General features: G+C 38.9%; 1 protein-coding gene across 3 annotated transcripts in view; it reads right to left on the reverse strand.

The window, feature by feature from the left end:
* Positions 1-1042: 1042 nt before the first annotated feature.
* CPNE4 (copine 4) overlaps positions 1043-24822 on the reverse strand; it is a 220861-nt gene continuing 197081 nt past the window's right edge. For all 3 annotated transcript variants that reach the window (XM_079302038.1, XM_079302037.1, XM_079302039.1), the window contains 5 exons: positions 23435-23489; positions 14684-14735; positions 10306-10439; positions 8023-8259; positions 1043-1629 (listed from right to left, as the gene is read on the reverse strand). In XM_079302038.1, coding sequence (XP_079158164.1) covers positions 1498-1629; positions 8023-8259; positions 10306-10439; positions 14684-14735; positions 23435-23489 — 610 coding nt within the window. In that variant the 3' untranslated portion in view covers positions 1043-1497. The remainder of the gene's footprint in view (positions 1630-8022; positions 8260-10305; positions 10440-14683; positions 14736-23434; positions 23490-24822) is intronic.

Consider the following 24822-nt stretch of genomic DNA (forward strand, 5'->3'; position numbering starts at 1 on the left):
TGAATGTGTGGGGAGGCAGCCCCATGCATCTTGGCTATCCCACTGCCTTCATTTAAAAACACAAAATCATCAATCAAAGCTGATCATATGGAATTTACCGCTAAAGGAGAATCAGGGAGCTCTCAACTACTACGTTACCTGCAAACTCATTTAAAAATATGTATTCTTAACCAAAACCCTTTGCTCACAGGGGAAGGTTTCCAAAATACTCAGCACTGGCCCCAAACAACTTCTTCAGGAACTAGCAACAAGAATGTTTTCAATTCAATGGGAGTACAGCTCATCCAAAGTTGTGGCTTTTGGACAATTCCACATAGATTATTTTTTGTCAAATTTTCTCCTTAGTTTTTAACACGTCACATCCTTCAACACAACAAAAATAGCAATGATCTAATTTCTTCACTTACATATATAAATATTTCAATGAAAATTGCAATCCGTCTATCCTTTTTTTAATTTTTTGTTTTGTTTTGTTTTTTACATAGGTGGCTTCAACATTTGTTTGGTAAAAAAGAGTTCTTCTATTACACTCAGGTGATCTTTGTGAGGATGAAGTTACAGATCACTGCTTGTCACAAAATCAGGCCATGCAAAATTTTGTTTGGAAAATGTGCCACACAGAGTTGGATAGTGCATGTGAGATTTAAAAACACATATGAAACAAAATAAGAATTCCAAAATGGAGAGATTATAAATTTGGATAGCCAAAATACATCCTGTTTGAAAGCCAGCCAGACTGTTTGGATTAAGTAGGCATGTTTTAAGACATGGTGTCCTGGTGGATCATGCTCTCCAAGCCAGATCTCTTTACAGCTGTGGTCTGCACACTTTGTAACAGCTGGATTTGTCAGGCTTTTGAAAAATTACCACTCAGGCTACAGACTGAGTGGGCTTGTTTGGGTGTCCATGTTATAAGGTGCTGACATTAGAAATGTCCATGGTTCAGGTCAGGTATCTCTTGAAACAGTTTATTACCCTTCCCTTGGAATATGGAAGTTGAAAGTAGGCGACCTTGTGGCAGAGAGAAATAAAGACAACTGCAAAACTGTGTTGTTTTTATTTTAAACATGCAAAATACAGTTCATGCATCTGCCATTTGGAAAAATCTCTCAGTTCATAGCAGATTAAACCAGACATTTTGGCTATCAACTCTCAATAAATATTTCAAAATGCTTTACAGTGTAAATATAAGAAATTTAGCAAAATTTCAACAAACCTGTATAAAAACCAGATACAGATAACTTTTTATTTCAAGGCAACATGCTGTAATGTAAAGAGTTCACTTTTTTTTTCTGGATTTTTTTTCTCATAAAAAGTTTTCAACAATACAACTGCTTAACAGATTTAAGCCTTTAGGCTGCACATGCAAAGAAAAAAAAAAGTTATTTTAGTTAAAAATCACCAAAACGTGCTATTTTTTTGTTTGATTTTTTAAATACAGTAGTTGTAGACAGTAGCATTTTTCTTTTTTAATTTTGTAAAAGAGTGCAGGCAGGTTCATGGAGCTAGTGTCCTGGAAGACTCGTACTCTGACACACATTTTGGTTTTATCCCTTTGCCATTGTAATAGTCCACCACTTGGTTTGGAACTTCAGCCAAAACACTTTTTGCTAGAGCAGCTGGGGATGCCTGCAGGAAATGGTAGAAAACACAAGCATTAACCTGGCTCTCTGCTAGTAATGCCATGGGTTTTAGAGGCATTGGTGCCATGAGATCAAGTATGGTACAGAAATGGAAAGCAAAAAAAACTTAAAGTGAATCACACTGTTGCTGGAAACTCATTTTATGAGTCAGTTTAGGTCTGGAGCTGTAGCTGCCTAAAAGTACACTAGAGCCAAAAGTCCTCAGTGTGACTTCAGGTCGACTTGGACTATTTTAAGTTCAGGGTAACTGAACTTCCCTGCACCCTGGGAGAGCCCCATATGCAATAAAAGCTGCAAAGACTTAATTCATCAGTGTTCAGCAAGGAGCCCTGCAGAGCTCCAAGCTGAACATGAATGGACAACACTGTGAAAGGGAGGCCTTCACCACCATTCTGCTCTTCGGAATCTGGCATGGTGTTTTAATGGCTGGGAAAGTTTTTAATTCAATAAAAAAATACTGTGTTTTTTGGAATTAAACCATGGTTACGATAAACTTTCAGTCCGAGTCTTGGTTTTAAAGGCTTTAAAGCTCTTCCTGCAATGTAAAAGTGGCAGGTGTCAACCAGACTAAGAACTGATGACTCTGAAAGTTAGTGATGGATATAGAGATGGCCACTGGCTTTCATCCCAGGCAGGGAGGAAGGCTCCCCCTCAGTGCAGTCAGAAACCCTGCCCATCAACAACACAAAGTTGCTGCATCATACCCTGATAATGCTTCATTTTAAGCAGAGGTGCCTCTAGATGTTTTGAGGGCAACCATTATCTGTGTGTGCTGCATGGATATTCCTCAGCCCCTGAATTCAGCAGTGACAAAACTGGACTTTTCCTATGCACCCTTTGGCCCTGTGTTTTAGATTTGCTGGTTTCTAAGTGTTAGGGTAGAACTGATTCCAAGTCCTCTGGAACCAGCCTGCTTGGCCATGTTCCCTTTGAACCCACCACAAAGATGCAGTAAAAATGCAAACACTTAAATTTCATTTTGAGAGGTTTAAGTTGATGTATTTATCTCTATAGAATGCAGACTGCAGCTCAAACAATGCATGGGAACTCAACTGGTGGCTGGATCACACTTCTGCAAACCAAGTACTTTTTCCCAAATCAAGGAGCACTTTCCTCCTCATTGTCTGTTGTGTTATCAGTCAAGTTTCAAACCTACCATGTCACAAAGCAGTTGTCTTGACTGTTTTTTGATCTACTCTGTTTTGTGGGGTGGCATCCTCTTCCTTACAGAGTCTTAAAATTTGGTTTACATAGAATGTAAATGGTAAACTATTTGTAGGCAGGCTAATCCAAGGGTGAAGAAAACCCCAGGCTATTAGAAAATCCAGTATCAAAAAATAAGATACCAAAACCAGAAAGAGGTTTTTGGATTTTTGCCTGTATTTTTGTATTTTGACTCACGTATGGGATTATTAACAAATGAAATTAAACTGCTATTTCGCTACTGTGACATTTATACCAAAAATATTTGTGCAGCCAAGAAAGCCTGGAACATTTCTGTGTGAACAAACTGGCAAAGCATAGAGCATACTTCAAGTGACGGTGCAGCAAGTGTTCTAAAGTGTTACACAGTAACAGAACCCATTCATTTTAACCCTGAAAAGTGGAAGGCATGGTTTTCCCGAGTTGCCCTATTCTTGCATAAACCTGCTTTATAGAATTGTGGAATGATTTGGGTTGGAAGGGACCTTAAAGTTCATCTACTTCCAACTAAAATAATCAGAATCACACAAGTGGCTGATTTCTACAATTGAAAATTACTGTTTTTTAAAATCTTCTTCCCAATGTGTCAAAGCTGTATATAGCTTAACCTGCCTCTATTTTACCAAAAATGCAACCCTACACAGAGGTAAAAACAGAGTGGGGGAAGAGCCCTGAGCCAGCGCTGCACACACAAGCCATAGCAATCAGGAAACTTTGCTCTGCTCTGTCTTTAAAAATGCTGTGCAGGACTGGCATCAGCTTCTCTGGATCTGTGTAGTTCACGTGTTCTGAACTTTGGGCCAACAGCACTCACTGCTGTGCATCCTCCTCCCCCTCCACTCCTCTCTTCTGAGTCACATCCATTCCTCCTGAACAAAGGGTCAGCCCTTCACAAAAGGCTCTGTCAGGGCTCAGATGCACAGCTGAATCACTGCCACTTCAGGAGTCCTCAGCTGAAAAGCCTTTCATTGAGGTTTAAGTGAAAACATTTATTGTGCCCACAGGTTCACAGGCAATGTGTGCCCCATGCAGGGCTGCTCTGGGGAAGCTGGCTTGACTCTGTGCTTCAGTCTGAGCATGGGCAACTGTTGCTTTACTGAGTTTCATCATGCCAGTGATGTCCCTTTGTCCTGGGGCTCTTTCTGACAAAGAACATCCCAAAATCAGGCTTGGGATTGGTTTCCTCTGTGGTGATTGGGACCACCTGTACCCTACATGCTTTTTGTGATGGTAAAGCACTCTCATTTCTGGATCAGATGGTGCAAAGCAGCATTTTTTAAGTGAGAATTATACTCAGTAACTTCGAAGCTAAAACACAGACTCAGTTAATCAGTGTTGTATAAGGATTACCTTTGCTGGGTCTTTAACACAGATGGAACATTAAATTAATATTTTACTGTAACATTTTCTCCACTGCTTGAAGAGCATCCTAGCAATAAACACCTCAAGATGAATAGTTCTCAATTGATAGCTGATGCACAATAGTCAGATCAGTCAGCAGCAGGAAAATAATCCCCTGTGATTCCATAATTGGTGTGTATTACAAATGACTGTGGGTTCAGTTCTATAGCTTCACAATGCTTAACCTTCAGCTACAATGCATAGTGCAAAACATTGCTCCTTGCAGTGGTTGAGAGATGTGCTTTCCACACTCCTTTGTGGTGATGTATGTTATGAAGTCACAGCTGTTAACCTTTGTGATTAAATACAATGCAAAATGGAATACAATCTACCCATGGCATCAGATTTGTGCCCAGTAAATATATCATACATCCCAAAGGCAGAAAATTTCATTTCTTAAAATATGACTGTGAATGGATTGAGGTAGGTGATTTTCTTCAACTAGGTTTCAGTGATGGAGCATCACTGTTCTACAGTTTCAGGTGAAGGACACTCACATTACCGGGGTGGTGATGATTAGAGAGAGAAAAAAATCACTTGGATTCAGGGAAAATATGTTTCCTTTGTTTGTTATGTTCCCCTTTAGTGAATGGCATATGTCACCCACTATACAATGGGACATTTTTAAAGTGTTAATGGTTACCTTGATTTTATCAAGCCTCTACAATTACAGGATTTGCCAAGAGTCACTACAGTTGCTATTATTATTTTGATGGCTTCAAAGATATTCCTTAAAGAGAGAGAAAAAGCTTAGATGTTTTACTGAAGTACTTCTGCACTGTATTGCATAGGAGATTAAACCTCTGTAATAGAACCTGCTGTCTACACTGAGTCTTAAGGCAGTAAGACATTGACGTGAGTATAAAATTTTAAGTATGTGGATAACTAATTGAAATATGTTAAATGCCTGTATAAGTGCTGTGCAGGCTCAGAACCTTCTCTGAAGTCAAACTTATAAAATAAGAGGGATTCGTTCTATAGGTTATTTTTACAACTTCCTTCTCCGCCCCCTTCCATTTTCTCAAAGGGAGAAGGTTTTGCACAAATTATTTTTGATCGCTTTGGATAGATATGAGATTTTGAGTTCCAAGCTGACCTGAGAATAGAAGTAATGAAAAAAAAATATTGCTTGGTTTGACTCCAAGGGAATTTTGGTTTACTCTTCCAACAAAACAAAACAAAAAAGCTCACACATAACATTTTCTTCTCTCCTTCTGTCCTTAATAGATATAATATGGATTTGGGAATAAACAAATACTTGATTTATCAGAGAAACCTATAAACTTTACACAATTTGATTTTTAATCTTTCTGAAAAGATCCTTCAACTTTTTTTTCTACTTAATAAATTAGCACAAAGTACATTGACAAAATGAATGGGGTTTGTACCTAAATATATATTTTGCTTAAAGCTGTCAAAAATAATATGCTAATATATAATGTAAATTCTTGTGTTTGGTCAGAACTGATCTGACAAAAATCTCCCAAATGTGTTAAATCTGCATTTCCTCTGTGGGGAAAAATAATTTTGAATCAAAACTCATTTCTCTTGTGAAAAATTATTTCGCTAGCTGATGTATGGTCTTTTGTTTGTGCTAAGTAAGCAAGGAAGCTGTGAACATCACTTTGTGGAGAGAGAGAGATTATTTGGGATATGACAATGAAGAAATTCAACCAGAAGTGGCTATTTTTATAAGCACTCCTCCATTACACTGACATTTGTTGAAAAACTGAAAGATCACAATAAACAGACTAAATATCAGGTTGCATAAGATTTATTAACTTTTCTGATAGGTATAGAGATAGATTTGTATTTGCTCTGTGTTATCTTTGCTACTGAAAGAGGGAGAAAAATATCACTATTTAACAAGAAGAATACATAAAGATTGCTTTCCTCTCCCAGTACTGAGGAATTTAATCTAAATTAGCTAAAAAGAATATATGCTTGTCATTTGACCAGTGCTGGCAATAACAATGCCACAGATTCAGTCACAAGTTAACACCAGGGGCACAATATATTTAGAGCCAGAACTGCAACTGTCAGCGTTAATCTATTAAATCCAGGATGATTTTAGCTTTATTATGAAATACAAAGTGAAACCAAAAATAACAAATGTAGCTGGCTTTGCCAGTTCCTTGCAGAAACATGTGTTCACCTAATTAAAAGTAGCTCTCCCACTAGCCCATAAATAACTCAGCTCTGGACACTTTTCCAATGACTACAGTGCAGCACTATGCACTTGTGATTATGTGCTGAAGGAATCACAAGCTAGGAGGTGGTTGTGCTCATACTTTGCTTCAGCAGGTAGGTGGCTGTGTGCCCCTGTCAGCACAGAAATGTGCAGCTCTACAACTCAGCAGTCAATCTGTAGCTATTTGGCATGGTGTCACCAAACTAACAGCATAAGGTGAGTTTTCCTTCCTGTGTGCATCCATGGCTTACATAAAGGTAGAAGGAAAAGAGGAACAAGTCTGTTTCTCTTGCTCCTCAGTAGAGTTTGTAAAAGTAAGAAGTGTGTCTAGATCTAAGGCAAAAATTAAAAAAATGCATTTTGAAATGAGAAAAAAAGAACAACCCTTGAAAAGAGAAAAATGAAGGTATTTTGGAAGTAGCAAACAGAAGAATCTTTCATGGTGACAAAAATCCCAGAAAAACTGAAAAAAGAAGCTAAAGTAAAAAAGAAATGTAAGCAATGCGAACCCATATTGAGATCAAAACCAGCCCAGAGCTGAGAACTGGCTGTGACATATCCAAATCTGAGGATCTCTAGCATATGGGAGCTGATTGAAAAGAGCAGTCTCATGAGGAAAATGAGTCAGTTGCACTGTGAGGCAAAGAAATTCTCAAATCAAATCTGAGGATATCCTTCCTAGACAGAGCAAAAAAACAGCCTGGAGAACCAAGTAAATGTAACAGAAGTGAGAGGAGAGAAGGGAGAGAAAGATGGGAAAAGGGAAGGAAAAGGATGGGATGAGCACTGCAGAGGAGCATAATGCATGCCTCCATATGGAGGAAAAGGGCTCTGAAAAACCCCTCTGTGTGTGGGAAAGCCTCTTCTGCTGGTGAACACTGTGCCTACCCTGCTGCTGAAGAGTCCCTGGAACAGATGGTATAATGTAGGGCAGGTGACTGAGAAGAAAAGTTAATGACCAAAGCTTTACTGTAGATTTGGCAATTTAATGCTGGTTCTGTTCCTTTCTTTCCTACACTGGCCTCAGTCAGTAACAGCTGGCTGAGGGCAGAGGGAAGTTCTCAGTAATGCCATTTTCCTGTCTGTGTTCTTGTACAGAATTTGGGAAAAGGTTTGGAGGCAGCTTGGATGCTGTGGGTGGAAAGTCCTGCATTTGAGAACTCAGGCACCAAAATTCAATAAAGAAACAGCCTCCTGGGGAACACTGTGGGGACAAATTCAAAGCCAAAATTCTGCCTGTGGAAATAAAGGAACAGAAAGCAGAATACAGTAGTCCTAATAGAACAGATACAAAAGAGAATAGAAAACAGACACCAGGAAAAAATAGGCAGGGAAAGTAACCAAATTAAATCAGGGAGAAAGCGGAAGCAAGGACTGGCACCACAAAAAGCACACAGATTCTGCCTCATCTCTTCCTTTCCCAACCCTCACCAACTCACTAATGGAGCACATTGCATTCTGATTCCTTTTTTGTCACTATTTCTGACACAATAATGCCACAAACTTACTCAACACTCCATGCAAGGTTAATCACTTGCTATGCCCATTCACCCTTCCGCGGCAAGCGCGGCAAATTCAGCTTACATGTTTGAAGTTCCTAAATGGCACAAACTGGACGATGTCTCGCAGCACGGGCTCGCCCTTGGGGGACCTCAGGATGCCGTCGTCGCCATCCAGCATCTGCATGTCGCTGAAGTCAGCGTTGCCCACGCCCACGATGATGACGGACATGGGCAGGTGGGAGGCGTGCACGATGGCCTCCCTGGTGTCGGCCATGTCCGTGATGACGCCGTCCGTCAGGATCAGCAGGATGAAATATTGCTGGGGGTGTTGGGCGGGAAGGGAAAAGTGGAGCTTGAGTTAGTGTTACAAAGCTGCTCAACCTTTTTAAGTTAAAAAGTATAAAAGTGTTCCTGGTAACTCACTCATGGACCTTTTTCAAAAGAGATGTTATATTGACTATATAGAATTTTCCATTCTATGCTCCTCAGCTACTAATTTCTCCTCTGCAGAATAAAGGGGTCTCAGACGAGAGCAAGGCAGGAATATATCCATCTTCATACTCTTCAAAGAGAGGTTTTCTTATTCTCCAGAGGAGAGAAAGCGATTTGGTGAGCTTGTAATTTCTTCCCAAAAACTTCAAAGCCCACTGAATGAAATAGGATCATGAGCTATGACATTTCTTCACTTGGTAATGGTGAAGAGTGGCTCTTACTTGGATCCCTTATGAATTTTTAGGCAGCTGGAGTCAGTTAACCAATGTACATTAACAGGAAAAATGAACAAATCATAGGATTTGGTCACTCTGCATGAGCAATGCTAACACACTAAATATCAATAATAACTATATATATACAGCAATATAAACTCAAAATGTTCCAATCATCTTGTCCTGTCATGAATAAAACAAAACATGCAAGGAGAAAACTTCATCTTGAACATTCTTGAACAATAGAAATTGTTTTTCAGAGAAAAAGGGGGAAGCTTAGGTATAAAATGTAGGAACTTATTCAGCAGGGCATATTAGATCAGAAACAGCACTGGGTTAGAGTGAGCCACCTCAGGATTAGGTGGGTATGGAAATTCAAACACGGCAATTCCCCATTTTAGGACTGAGACCCTAAATACTATCAAGGTTCTGGAAACAACAGTGGAATCACAGAGTCACAGAATAGTTTGGGTTTGAAGGGACCTTAAAGATCATTTAGGCTGAACTGATGATGAGGCAGGGACACCTTCCACTAGACCAGGTTTCTCAGAGCTCCATCCAACATGTCCTTGAACACTTCCAGGGATGGGGTAACCTCAGCTTCCCCAGGCAACCTGTTCCAGTGCCTCACCCCTCACACAGCAAAGAGTTTTTTCTAATATCTAATCTAAAGTTAGATTGTCTTTCAGTTTGAAGCCATTACCCCCTGTTGTGTTACATGCTCTTGTAAATATCAGTCACAAACCCAGATTCATGAACAGAAATTTTTAGTAACTCCTGCCCTAATAGGACTATAAAAAGGCTCAGAATATGAAGAAAGCTTAGGGAAAGTTCTAGGCCAGGTGATGAGGCACATGCCAATGCACAGCTCTATTCTGTTCAGTACTTAGGCACTTTTTGTGCTGCAGCACACAATGTCTCTTACATCCTTTACTCCCACAGCACTCTCTTGTAAATGGTAAGAGCTACTCACTCACATATTCCCTCCAATTCTCTTGCTCTCCCTTTCTCCCATTCTGTCTTCAAGGCAGGATCAAAATAAACCTAATTCATCTCAAATGTGTAAATTTACATTATATGTAAGTCTTTTAGCCCAAGAAATATTTCTGGGATTTTTATCAGGTGCAGGCTAACAGACTAGTCTTCCAGTTTCTAAAAGGTACAAATTACTTCATCAGTAATAACAAGCTGAAAACTGTATCCTTACCATATTAAAATGAATGGTTGGAAAAATCCCCTAGGTGAACAGAAAAAAATTACTACAGTCTCTGCAAAAGACATGAATTGGGTAGTCTGAGTAGGGAAACATTTGAACTCATCTTCTGGTACAACCAAGACTCTGAGAGCTTCAATGCTCAATTTTTGTCAGCTTAGTAGTGCCATTTCTATTTCCACAGTGAAGAACTAGGTGTCCTACAATGAAACATCCGTAAAAGCAGGAAATAGATCAATGGGCAAAGAGTTTAAAGCTGTGACAACCAAAGATATAAATACTGGATACACTCTTCAAACTGACACAGGTTTCAGCTGGCTTCTGAGAAGGCAGTTAATAAAAACTGTGAAGGCACAGTCTGCATTAAAAGGCCTTGTTTTGATGGTCTACAAGAGATCCAAAATAAGACAAGAAAAAAAGGCAAACACAGCTTTTTTTCCCTTACCGAAGCCTCCTTGGTGTTGGTCTCCTCTGATGCAGATTTTGCCACTTTCTGGATAATGGGAGCAATGTTTGTTGGTCCATACAGCTGCAGCTTAGGAAGGCAGCTCTGATAAGCTTCCACAACACCCTGTATTCCTGGCATGGAAAACCAAAGAAGAAAAAAAAAAAAAAAAGTGGAGCTCATTGTCAGTATCAGGCTTGTTTAAAATATAAATGAAAGGTGGGTTCTTAATGAAAAAAATTAAAAATACTATATGATTATAAAAGACTAGCAACTTCAGATAATTTCCAGGAATTTGTCTCTAGATGCCTTGAATCTAGTTTGTAGATTGATTATCTCATGCTTCTCCTTCCCAGCAGCTTTTAATGCCTATTTTTCAGGTATGAGCTTGCAATGCCATAGCTTCCATCCTCTTCTGGGTTTAAGATGTGTTAGCTTCCTGATCAACAATTAAGATCCATGCTGAAAGGCCAGACACACATTAAGAAACATTACAACACTTCTTTCTCCTCTTCAGATAAATATTGTTGTTTATCGTGGCAGTTGCCAACAAATTTGCCCCTTGTACTTATGCCCTAAAGCTGTTAAGGAATTCACAACATCTTTTCAAATACCTGACTGCCCTGTGCTAAGAAAATAATTTTTCAGGGTTAATTTGCATAATCACTCACAGGTTGAATTTGACTATGACCAAAAGCTGTGAAATCTTGGAAGAAACAGCAGGATGCTTTGCAGCCTACAGAAAAATGAGCTTTAGCTGAGAATTTTTGATGGAGAACTAGCTATTTTTGGCTTTTTCATTTCAGGATATATAGTCAGACCAGGGAGCAAAGACTTCTTCTGACACACTTGACAGATCACAGAATGGAAATTGGTATTTTCAATCATTGAGAAGAAGGATTTCTTGAAGTGATGCACATTAGCCTCCCCATTCAGTACTCCCAGCTTACCAGACCTAAAGGACTAGAGGTCTAATGTTGGAAGGAAAGTGATAGACTGAAAAGCTTTACAAAGGATGCTGCAGAATGAAATTACTTCAGTAAGATCCTAAGCCAGTTTCATTTTGCATGGGGACTTTCTCATTCATGAGATTTTTTACTCAACCATATTTACAAGATAGATGGGTGCAGATTTATTCTAACAAATGGGAGTTGTAATTATTTTACAATACACACATACACTCCTATAAAAAAGTGGTGGAGAACAGTTTTCTCTCTTTAGACACAGCTAGAGATATATTTTTCCATTGCAGTGCCAACAGACAAAAAAACTTGCTCCAGTTATAGCTGTGATTGGCTGAAATGTAAAGAAATGTTACAAAATTTCCCTTGGTAATTCCAGTGACTAAATTACATATTGCAAAACTGACCTTTGGTTAACTTCCAATTTTAAACTTGCTAAGGATTTCATGACATATATTTAATGATGTTGCATGAAGGCCTCATAAATCTTCTCTAAGATGATAAGATACAATGTACTTTTCTTCTTTTGCAGTAAAATAATGTAAGATAAACCTTATTCCCTGCATTCCACAGAGATATAGTGTCGTTCATGTCAGAAAGTTGTTCTCGTCTTAGGCAGAGACATGTTCTAGAAACATAATTTCTTATTTGCTTTCTCAGATTAATATATTTTAGATATATTTACTGCCCATCCAATCCCAACTCAACAGGATATGTGAGTGGATTACTTTGTATCTTGCTCTTCTTGTACTCCTTTATGTTAGGCAGAATCAATGTGCATCTTTTTCACAATTCAACTCTTTACATTTTTATTTGGAATCCACTTTCAGCATCTCCATTGAAAAACAGTGCATACATACATATATATACACATGCATATATGGGTTTAAGACAGATGTGTAGATATATTCATTCAGACTAGAGGTTTTGCCTACTTTTTTCCTCAGATTATAAAGTATTAATTACAAGACTATAAAAGTAATATACTACAAATATAAGACCATATAAGACTAAATCTAAGACCATAAATACTAACATTTTCAAGAATGGAAATGGTTACAGGTGAGGATATCTACATTTTATGAATTCCAGTGCTCCCTGTATGTAGAGTGATGTTTCACACTACCTTGTGCCAGCAAAAGCTCTACTTCCACAGAGAAAAGAATTTCATTCCTCAAAGGCAAAATAGGCACATACTTTTTATATTGCATCCAACCACTGTTTCTTTGTTTAAAACAAGATACTCTTAAGCAATTATACTTTATTTTCTGGCAAGTATGCTAGATACTACAAGGTAAAATAGAGTAATCACTGAGCATTTTATCTCCTTCTCAGTCCTGCATCCTTTCTCCACATGACTTGCTGATGTTACTGTTCCCTGTGACACCTAATACAGTGAGAGCATCTAGAAAACATCAAGAACAAACAAACACCCGTGACAGGCAGATAACAAGCTGCAGCAGACAATTAAACAACACATTTTCTGTTTTTTCTCCACTTCTTGTTTTCACCCTGGTGGATATTATTTTAAAAGGTCTCATTTAAGACAAAGAAGTGCTTTTAATATCTTTCAGATACAGGTGCAAATGTTGCAAGATTTCTTCCCTGGCATTTTTTCATGCTGTTGATTATTTTAAATTTTCTTAGGCCTAGAACTCCTTTCAGGCAATGGGCTAACTTATCAGATAACTGAGTCTTATGCAAAGATACTGATAAAGTTTAAATTATTAAGTGACATAAGCCAAGCCTCATGGAGTAGCTCCTTCCTGGTTTATTTTACCCCCCTTCATTTCCATTGTTAAATTTAGTATTGCATACAGAGTGTGGTTTGGATAGTAAATCTCTTGCTTACAGAGGGTTTGTCTGTCCAAACTCTGTTGCTGGCACCATCTGGATGTGGCAGCCTTTTCAATAAATAAAAATCATAATATAACAATGCTAATGTGGTAAAAGAATTAGCCTTGAACTCAAAAGAAGCAGCAAGGGAGAGGGGGAAGATAAAAATAAGTGTTCTTTGCATAGACTGCTAGAGTTTTTCTCTGCAGTGTGCAGAGGGTCACAGATATCCTGCAGTTAGACTGAGAAACAAAGCTCTGTTTGAACACTGCACACATATAAATATGTTATCACCTAAACACTGTTAAGTGTTTTAATGACACATTATAAAATATGATGGTCCAGACAGAATTCTGAGGTGTCTTTTGCTACACTGAAGTCTCAACATCAAGCTGGCTTACAAGCTTACAGGCACTTCCAGATGCATACATGTAACTGCTTCTTTGGACTCCTTAAAAGCAATGTAAAAAGCTGTGTGAGCACATCAAGCAGCTGTAGGACTTATGCACAATTGCATTTCAAGCAAATGACCTGCAAAGGCTGGGGCAATCCAACAGTGCAAGAACAAAGCAGGAATGCCCACTGAACCAGAAACAGGTCTTGCATTTAAGACATGTGAACTCCAAATTCTTTTAATGTCTCCTTCCCTTGAATTGCTTGTCCTCTCTTCTTTTCCTCACTTCATTTCTTTGCATTTTAGCTCTCATCCTGAACATGTTTGCTGCCCATGCCCAAAATAAAGCCACTACTAAGCCTGAGAAGGGCTAAAAGGAGCAGGTAGAAAATTTGAACAGGAGGAGCATTTTGAAATATCCAGTTCAGTATGTGGATGGAAACAGAAGGATATGGGAGAATAACAACCTGTGGATTTCAGACAGCAATGATCACCCAAGCAAGACTCTTAACTTATTCTGTTTAGGGGTTATTTTCCTGTTACTGTCTTTTACAAAATGCTTGAATTGTGGCAGGAGATTTTAGAAAGACAGCATCAGTCACTGCAGCTCTCACATACAGCAATATCTGCTTCTTAAATCTAGCCTCTGATTACCAAGGATTAATGATTACTGGCAGAACATACCAATATCTTACACTGTAGCCTCCTGCTGCATTTGCTCTCAGGAAAGTAGCTTTCTTTCTACCACAACAGTCATCAGCTGCTTCCCTGCCCTTTACTTGCAGCAAGCTGTAAGTCTGGTCAAAGACCTGGCTCTAAACTGAGGGAATTTTTGATCACAGAGGTTCACAGTTTGCTTTTTCACATCCTACCTTTCTTATCCTGCATGTCTTCTGCAGCACAACCTGTGATGTTGAGGTAGCTGAAAATTTTCAATTAGTCTAGTTCTCAGAAATAGTGATTCCAGAAGTCCAAGTGCTGAATGTTCACCTGCTTTTCAGGAAATTAATGTATGGCACTTTCCAAGATTTCTAAAGTTAAGCTCAATGTTTTGGAGCCTGTCAAGTCCCCAGATCCTAACCTTCTTTATTAAAAACACTTTGAATAATACTCAGGTGATGCAATAAAAAAATGCACATTTTGCACACAGCAAAACTATGGCAGTCTGTCCTACTGTGAGCGTTACCTGCACATTCTGGGTTGTCTTCATTGAAATTGATTGCAAAGTCATGAGAGACCTATAGATAAATGGAAAGAAAAGAAGACTGTTGTCAGAAAGATTATTCCAAGAAGACTTTTGGTTAAACACTCTTGACATTTTTTCTGGGGTAAACCTGAGGCCTTTCAAGCTTTCAGCTGTTAAGTGTGAAATACAGTCCCAGCTGGAGCTCCCTGCAGAACCAAAGTAGCAAAACTGGAATCAAACTTGTCAATAACAACAACAAAACAAAACAAAACAAAAAGCCAACCAACCAAAAAAAACAAAAAAAAAACCAAAACCAAAACAGGCATAAAGAAAACCCACCCAAATACATAAAAAATCATATAAACATGGTGTCAGGATTGGGCTATCAGTGCTGGGCACAGAAGAGGCATCTATTGCTGAGGGGATTTAAATGCCAGCTCTGCCTAGCTCAGAATCTCAGACTGCAGGAGAGGGAAGGCAGGTTGTGTACAGCAGTGACAGCAGAAACTCAGCTCACTTCTGCATCCTGACCTCACTGTGTGAACAGCTCTTCATCTAAGGCCAAGGGAAAGAATTCTCCAGAGAAATCAAGGATCCAGTGTGGAACAGGAGTGTAAGAAGTGTAAGGATTTTAAGGTGGTTAAAAAGTTAGATTAGTCTGGGGGGGTGGGGGGGTAATAAATTTAAAAAAATCCTGAAGACTCTTGATTTTTCTTGTAGATAGTGAATATTCCAATCTCAATCTATCATTAAATCCTACAAAGCTGTTTTTATAAAAGAAATCACTGAGAATACAACAAAGTTGCTGATTTTCTACCAAAACAAAGTATTTTGTGTTTGGTGCCCTGTGAAAATAATACAAAACTTTTGTATGCTTAAATAATGCTAGGCACTGTAAGTCTCCAGTTCCAGAATTCCTCTTTTAGGTTTATTCTTGACTGCATTTTTCTTTTTCAGATTTTTTTTTACTCCTTTCTTTGATCACTGAAAAGTCTCGATTCCTTTTAATCTCTTTGGCTCTGAAGTCCAGCCTCTTAATTGTGTTTGTCTTAATTTTTCTTGAATGAAAAAGCTCAGATTGCAATGCATAATGTGTGACTATATATATATTTGGCTTGCAAAAAGTGGCTGAGAGTTTAGCAGGTAATTTGCATAATTTTAAATTGAATGTAGGTGATTATCCCAAATTTAAGAAGGCATTTATATAACTGCAATTATACACATTTAAAGTGTTATAGATCTCGTAGAATCTTCAAAAGTGCCAACAGTCCTAGTGATATGGAAAGCAACCTCCTGTACAATGGAACCAGGATTATTTGCAGGAAGAGATTTATTTGCTGGATGTTGCTGTTTCATTTGCTAGCTTAGATGTCTTGACACAAGGTTATGGAAATTGGTCTATGACTAAGGGACTCTTAGATCAAACATGGGACTGCAGAGAAGCTTCTGTGAATGTGAAGTGTTGTAAGTTGGCAAATTACTGCCAAAGAGAAATTGAATTTCCCCATCATATGCTAGTCTTGCTTACCACAGTGATGCCTGCCATTACTGAGTTAAATAAAGCAGTACTTCTACCATGATGGGAAAGGACTGAAGCAAAACCTCCCTGAGAAGTCTGCAGTTGTCTCAGCCAGGCACTGAGAACTCCTACACCAAGCATCAGCCTTAGAGAGGGTTTCACATGGTGCATTCAGTCTATCCTACCTGGCCATGGAAGATAATGCAGGAAGTCACTATTTATGTTCCTCACTAAACAGCATAGAAGATCAGGGCTGCCAGAAACACTCCAGAGGTGCTCCAGAGCCCTTCTGCCTGGCTGCTCGGGATGTCTCTCAGTGAGCTTTGCCCAGCTGGTATCTGCCAGTCTCACGACCAGCTGCAGGCCAAAGGTAATTGCATCTGTCAAGACCTGTTATGGGAGTTCTCACTCATTGATATTTTTTGTTGTTCACTAGCCTTTTTCTTTCCTTTAGGCTTTCTATGTATTTGCATTAACTGTGTTATGAAAGCAAGAAGGATGGCAGTGCAATGTATTGCAGACTGATTCTTCCAACCCTGTCCTCTTCAGTGATTTTATTTCTTTATTCCAAATGCACTTGAAATTATACCTAAAGGAAAATACAAATCTTTTCAAAAGCTATGAATACAGTATTTTAATCTCACATGCAAGCATGGTGGATGCTTTTGTTGCCATACCTCTTCCAGAATCACATAATGCAAACAATTTATCTGGTTCAGAGCTATGGCACCCACGCTATTATTTAAGAAAAATGTAGACAACAGTTCAGACCAATAAGGAAAACCCAGTGTGCACAATGATGCAAAAAATAATAGTGTCTGAGCGTCGGCTGCTATCCTTCTAAAGCAAATGGCCCTCATACATTGTCATCCTGATTCACAAAGAGCAGAGTTAAAATGTACCCTGAAGGCAGCATAGGAAACACAATGAATGTGCAGAAGCATTAGCTTGTTTCCTATGCTCTCTGAGCAATATATCACAATTTGAACAAGATTTACGTATAATGTGAAGGAGAGAAGTTCTTTGAGCAGCTCATTGGTGGTTCACTAACAAGAAAACATCACCCAAGGCAAGCCAACAGCAGATATTTTTTAAGCAGAGCTTCTCAAATGCTCAGAACTCATCCCCCACTCTGTTAAGCAAAGACAGCTGTGCTTCAACCTGCCCCTTTGCTGTCTTCCCTGTGGTGGCCAGAACTCAAGAGCATCCAAACCAGCAGAGACTTCAGGCTTACACCACATACTGAAGGCCTTACTAAACTTGGGCTGCTACCTGATAGGACTCCATGTAGAGCTCATCCATGGAAGGGCTTTGTGACTGAAGGGCAAACAATGCTGATGACAGAGAACCCAAAGCTGGTCTACTCAATGGCATCTTTCTGATACTAATTGATACTCACAGAACTGATAACCATGACAAGAAGGAGGCTAAAGTTTGAACACCTAAGATGCTGAAGAGTGAGAAATTCTCAGGGGGAACAAGGAGATGCTTGGCTGTTCAGAAGCAGGCATGTTTGTACAATTTACAAGGGTGGTTTGTATTGTGGATTGATCTAACAGTCAGGAAACCCTGGAATGGTCAAGTCACACAAATACAGAATGACTGCTTTACATCAGTACCTGGCATAGAGAACTTTCCCAAGAGCTGCAGACCACAGTCTGTGGTGGAAGTCAGCCTCACATTAAGGAATGTCACAGTCACAAAAAAGTGTGTCATGGACCCTGGACTAAGTTTCTAATATGGAGCTGACCCTCTGCTTAGCCCTCCTTTCTTAACACTGATCCATAAAATCAATCCATAAAGGGGAAGGAGAGAGAAATGCTGGCATGCTGAGGTGATTACATGAGATCAGCTGGTGTTACTTGGGCTGCTGCACACAACTGCACTCAAAGCCTGTAGCTAAAGACATTTGGCTCTGAATTAATCTTTTCCCTCTGCAGGGCTCCAGTGACATTCTTTAGCAGATATTATCATGGATGTGGGATTATTAAACCACTGCTGTCCAGGAACTTCCTACAGCAGAAGCATACTATTTCACAGGTAATTCCTTCAAGGTTTTTAACAAGCAAATTAACTAGCTCTATCATATATTATGAATTAGATTACAGTGACAGCATTTCTGAGGAAATGACCATTAAATAAACAGTATGGAATATTTTTGCTAAGAAAAGTAATATAAATGTTGGTTTTTTTACCAGTGTCCAATGCCTCCACTGTCTGTACATATACAATGACAAACACCTGAAGTTTTCCATCAATATGATGGCACCCATGAGACTTGGAAGAATCTTAATGATACTTCCATATTTTTATAGCCACTTTTGTAAAAAAATCACATTGATTTAACATGGCAGGTAACTTATTTCCCTCAGATTGGGATGCAATGAAATTCATCCTTATAGCATGCATGGCCCTTACTAAAAATGTTTCTAATTTAGGGTGAAAGGAAAGGAGAATTTCCTAGTTGATGATAATTTTGAGATTTCTTAAAAAATAATTTATGAATTCAGATGGAAACCTCAAATCACAAACAAAAATCCTGCCTTGGAATCTGAAAAATAATAAATCCGCCAATATTAATAAAGCAAATTGCTGAAAGGCTTTTGAACTGTGCAAAGGCATCTTATTTAAGTTTCACTGAAACTTGTTATTCTAGTTTGGCCTACATATTTTTTAAAACCCCTTTAACTGAATTTCCATTTCTTAAAATAAGAAGCTACAGTTTTTATTTATTTTCAAATGCTGAACATGGATGCCTGAATTCTGAAAATTAGTAATCCTTTTTTCCCCCCTCTCTAGATTGTTGAATTAATTTAAATAAACGACCATGTTCCAGATAGCTCCAGCTTTCCTCTATGGTGATGGTACTAGGACTATTTGACAAAAAAAACCTGACAAATTCAGATGTTGAGGAATGCTTTCTTAATAATTTAAATATGGATTGTCAAAAATCCATGAACAGTGGAGGCATACAAGTGTAAATGCCAAAATGCACTATATCAGACACTTATCTGTGAATAAATTGAACACTATTAAGCCACTGCCAGTCAGGAAACTAAATATGAAATGCCTGCATATTTTGCAAAAGCTTAAGACACAAATGAATTTCAAGTACTCTCGGTCAAAAGCTATTATTTTCAGAATGCTCATTAATCAAATAGTTTGGGAGCTGGACAGCTTGTGTTTCTTGCTAAGATACATTGCACACATTTCTGCTTGGCAAAGCTGGGCCATTTATTGTCCTTTAAACTTCATTTTTGTGCATGCTGCCCAAGTTTCCAGATCTAAATGCAACAAGGATAAGGAGACTAATTCTGTTTTGTCCCTTGGTCTGTTACAGATCCTTTTTTTGCATTTATTTTCAGGTTTGCATATATTTTAGCCATCAATCTCCTAAAAAGTGCAGGAATTATAAAGACCACAGCACTTGTCAAGCCCCTCACCTGTCCAAAAAACCAGTGCAGGTTAGGCTTGTAAAGATGCTGCACTGTGTCTGTGTAACTGCAGTGAGTTTGTGTCCAGCACACACTCACACCAAAAACAGGGAATGAAGCTTTCACTAAAAATACAGAAGCAACCAAGACTCTTAAAACAAACTGCAAGTTGTTTAGTATCTATTCAGCTGTCAGCCTGCAATTCTCCTTTAGGAAACAAGCTTTCATTAATGACAATCCACCTGTCGTGGGGCTGACACAATTTGAACTTGCTTTTCATTTTAACAGTAAGTTTTGTGCTGCTATGTGGATTTTCATCTCCTTTGAGTCCTGCCTGCTAAGAAGTCAGTCTGTGTGGTTTGCTGCCTTTCCTCCTCTTCACTGTGACCTTTCACACCCGTGTCTGAGTCCATATTATCTACCACCTCTTCACTTTATATCAGACTTCTCAGGTGCTTCCTTTCATTGCAAAAGAAAAAGAAAAAGCCCAAAAACCATTCCGCAAGTTTTGTAGGATAGAAACTCACAAGGGAAATATTTCTCTCACAGGTTTACTTAGATCAAGGAGCAGGGTGATGTGTTTGTCAGGTCTTGGTGGAAGAAGATCATATTGCTGAATATTAGATGAAAGATCTCTAGACTGATGAGGAATGATAAATATGGCATGTCTTGCTTGCTTCACTCCCACAGATTCCTTTTGCCACTAAGAAACTGCTGGTTTTCTACTAACGGCTGAAGTGTGTCATTTGGAGCTGAAATGAGGGAAAATAAAGTCAACACAACATAGCAGGGTGCTCTTGAAATGGAAATTCTGTAGAAAACATAAATAAAAACAAGATTTAAAGGGCTACACCATCAAGAGATTTATGAAGAGCCTACAGAGATAGACAAAAACTATGTTGTTTAGGTTGTATGGGGGCTCCATGGTTACTTAGGAATCCTTGGCAGTGGGAGTAATTTCTTCCATAGCCCTAGCAATTTGTTGTGTATGGAAGGAAATGAAAGAGCAGGTGCTGGAGTGCAGAGACCAACATGTTATGAGCAGGTTAGATCATTAGGACTGGAGGCTTGAAAACAGACACTCTAAATTAATGGGAAGCTGATTTATCCATATGATGGGGTCAGAACTTAGAAGTTCTCATAATGACTCAACCTAAATTTGAAGATGCAAATTGTTGCAGAAATGACATTGCTCTCCTTTAGTAAAACAAATGTATGGTATGTATGACTTGTAATAGCTGTGACTGAAAACATGAAGAGATCATTTGAATAGCATGAGATCTGCACTGTTGCTGTGGTGTCTAGAGTGTTACCATATTTTTGCAGCAGGAAATAAGAGGTTAAGGAAGAAACTTGGGAGCAGTTTTTTCTACAGTCTCTGTTACTTTTAATTTTATCTGTTTCTTCTCCGTTTCCTATGCATCTTTGCTATGTTCCATATCAAAAACTAATCACTGTCAGCTTTGAATTAACTTTATACCAATATATACCAAATTACTAAAGGGTTTTCAGGTTTATTGGTCTTTAGTTAATAATGCATCATGATGAAGCTGACTCTTCAATCTTAAAGGATGTATGTTTCAATTCTGAAATGCAGTCAAAGCCAAGCAGGGACTCAAAAGTATTGATATAATTTATTTTAAGAAGCCAGACACTTTTATGGACTGTGTGGAGTATCACAGGGAGAGACTGAACAACAGCACATTTGACTGTTAACTCCTCATGCAGCTCCAGCTGGATGTGCCCCTGACAGACACCAAGCTGGTTATTTGTTTCTGTTGCACAGAAGAGTTTGTCTCCTGCAATGTGGTTCTTGCCTTCTTCAAAGTTTTATTTTGTTTGTGAGCTGATGTCATGTCATTTTGTCACTTTCTGTCACAAGTTTCCATAGCAGAGATTAAAGATGTTGTTCTGGCCTTCACCTGCATTGCCATTTACTTTGGGACTTGTTTTATTTAGTCACACATATGTAAACAAGAAAGCAGTCCCAACTTCTGAAGTTTACCCTTACTTTTCCTGAACTTTTAAAAATCTGTAGGCCTGGAGTCACATTCTTTTTCTTGCTTTGAGAAGTTAGCAACAGACAGACTGTTCAGGAGAGCTTATGCTACAGGATAAGACTCATCATTTATGAATGGACTACTCAGTTCAATGCAAGTCTCTGAATTTCTTAAGGGTGTTTGTCAGGAAATTATCCAAACACTAATTCTGCCAAAGCAAAAAATCAATTGGTGTTGGTGATTGCAGGAATATCTGGTTACACAGACCTCTGAAGTTACTTTCTGGCAAGATATCTGTTTTCCAGCTAGCACCTGAAATGTGCTCTCACAATCAGGTGAAAAGGATGATGCTGGAGTCTAATAAAGCTGGTATGTTGCTAATAGGCTCATGGGATCTGAAGCACCAGTGCTACCAGCTGATTATTTTGGCTGAGAAGAGCAGCTTTGTGCTGGGATCTTTATTATACATCTGTCACCAGGAAATCACTGAAAAGACTTCAGCTGACACAGCAACACCTTCCTACAAGCAGCCCTTAGATAAGGATGCTCTCTACCACTGGAAAAGTTGCAAGTTTTCCCCCAGTCACTGGTGGCCACCTGGCAGATGATGGAACAACTAGGCCATGACAGCACCTTAAATATCAGTGATGGCTGTCAGCTGCTGCAGATGGAACAAACATACAACAGACACAGATGTTCTGAGCTCATAATGCCACATTAAAGTGTATATCAAAGCTCTGGAAGCTGTCTCTGACTTTGGAAAGCATTAATGCTGGTGTTGCCCTTGAAGAGCAAAGCAAGGCAAAACACCTTGCTAGGCACAGACAAGCTTAGAAAGCAATGTTGTTAAAACATACATTAACTTACCTTAGACATCTGTTTGCAAGACATGTATCAACTTTGCTGTACATCACTACTGTTATTCTTCTGCAGGTATCAGACCTACAAGCTGTGAGGAACACACTGCATCTTTTTTCATCTGCTGATTCATGACTTACAATGCTGAATGCACACAATCCCTCTCAGAAATTCTTACCTGGCTAGTATTCACCTCCCTACCTCAGCCACAACCCAGAGCAGGGCACACAGGGATACTGGATGAAGTCTGCATGATTACATGGCTAATACTTCTCCTTTCCAGACAGTATTTGAGTTGCAGAGTCCCCACCTGGATTTTGGTTATTTATCTATGCAGAACTATTCTTCTGCCCACACAACCTCTGTGAAACAAAGGATTTGAATTCCTACTTATTCCTTCTTGGGCCTTTCTCTGTTAGATGCTCCTTCTTTTACTTCACTGTCTTCAACCCTACCAGATGGCATATTTATGCTCAAAATTGCAGCATCACTGCAGATCAATCTATTTTATTTATTTATTTATTCTGTTTAATAATACCACTTCTCTGTAGCATGGCTACATGCTCTTGTACTTCTCTTCCTGTTATTGACCATGTCCACCATCACACAGAAATTTGCCATAGAGCAAAATTCTTCTCAAGTCTTTATTTTCAGGAAGATGTTTGATGAGATATGTTCAAAACATGATTTCTCCTCTTGGAATCCACTAACAAAGCTTTGCCAATACCATAAAATATTTTGGATGTCATCAAACAATTATTTTAAGTCCAGCCCTGCCTGATTTCTGGTTTCAGTGAGGCATTACTGGGTCAGAAAGACATATGGAAGAAAACAAGCAGAGGAGCTGTTCCCATTTGCCATTGCTCTGCCTTTCACCATTCCTCCTGTATTTTGTGTCTCACAACTCAAGGAAGTTAGAAAATTACACTTAGGCACCTACTTTGTATTCTGGGGGTATTCTTGCTCCAAATCCAAAGGCTGGGAACATTTTGTCACTGTAAAAGAATGAAAAAATATAAGAGTACCCATAGAGAAATAGTATTACAATAAACATTTATTCCTCTGTATGCATTCATGAGCAATGCAAAGCAGCACAACAGCACAGGAATTACTTTTAAGTCAAGTGATGGCAGAGTGGAAGGGTATTGGATTAGAAGTAGGATTGTCCACTGAACAGACTGGGGAGTGTTATGGAAAATTTTTCAGGTGAGCTCCTAGTACTTTCAAGCAGTTAAAATCACTTGGAGAATACCAAGAGATCAGGATGTCTTGTATTTCCCCACAAATGCAATAACAAGTCTGTATTACCCACTCTTCTGCATTACCTGGCTGAAACAAGAGTTTGTTGACTGAACAGCCTGTAACAACATTTATTTCATAGAAATATGGATGTACTCCCCCAGATCAGAAAATGTGTCTAGCAAAGATATGACTCAGATTAAAAGCATTTACAAATTTGGGTTCTTACAGTTGTCCAGTTTCTCAAAACAGACTTCCTAAAATAACCAAAAGGGGCAATTTCATGCTCCCAAACCTTAAGGTTTTGTAAAGCTTCCCACCCATTTCTTTAGCAGTTCTTCTAAACATGAGATTATTTTAATTAGGCATAGATTGACTGATAACCTGCCAAAATGCCTTGGCATGGTCAGTTTGCTTTCAGACACTACAGTGAGGTTATTCTACCCCAGTTAGATCTGCAAGAGAAAAAATACCTAATTCAGAGAACCTGGAAGTTTCAAGGCTGTTAATACCCTTTCCCAAATGCAATAATGTCTCACACAGCCCACATGCTGTCAAGCTGCCTCTTCCCAGATGGCAAAGTGGAAAACAACAAGCTGCAAGGAATGTCTTGTCCCTGAGTCAGCAAAGCACTTGATCATACACTTGAGGTTAACAATTCACTCAAACATATGCTTAATTCCAGACATATCCTGAAGTCTCACTGATGTCACTGAACTGTACTCCAGTCCTCTGATGAATCAGTCTACATTTATCCTAGTCTACTTACAGGATTTCACAGCCCTTGGAAAAGTTGAATTTCAACTACCACGATTGGAACTTTTAGAAATTCCCAGGAGAGGTCAGCAGCTTCAATATTTTTGGTGTAGTTCAAGAGATGGCCGCTCCAAGTATTGACTGAATAACTCACATCCCAGACATGCTCCAAAAAGATAACAGCACCCATTTAAGCTGCTTGGTTCTTTTGTCTGGCATAGACTGTTAAAGGCACCATGATATTTCTGATACAACCTAAAGAAAAACTGAATGGCTTAGAAGAAAGCAGAACTGTGTCCTCTCTGCTGCATAAATCTTGGGGGCACAGTTCTG

The sequence above is a fragment of the Erithacus rubecula genome (genome assembly GCF_903797595.1).
Source record: "Erithacus rubecula genome assembly, chromosome: 3".
NCBI classification, from domain to species: Eukaryota; Metazoa; Chordata; class Aves; order Passeriformes; family Muscicapidae; genus Erithacus; species Erithacus rubecula.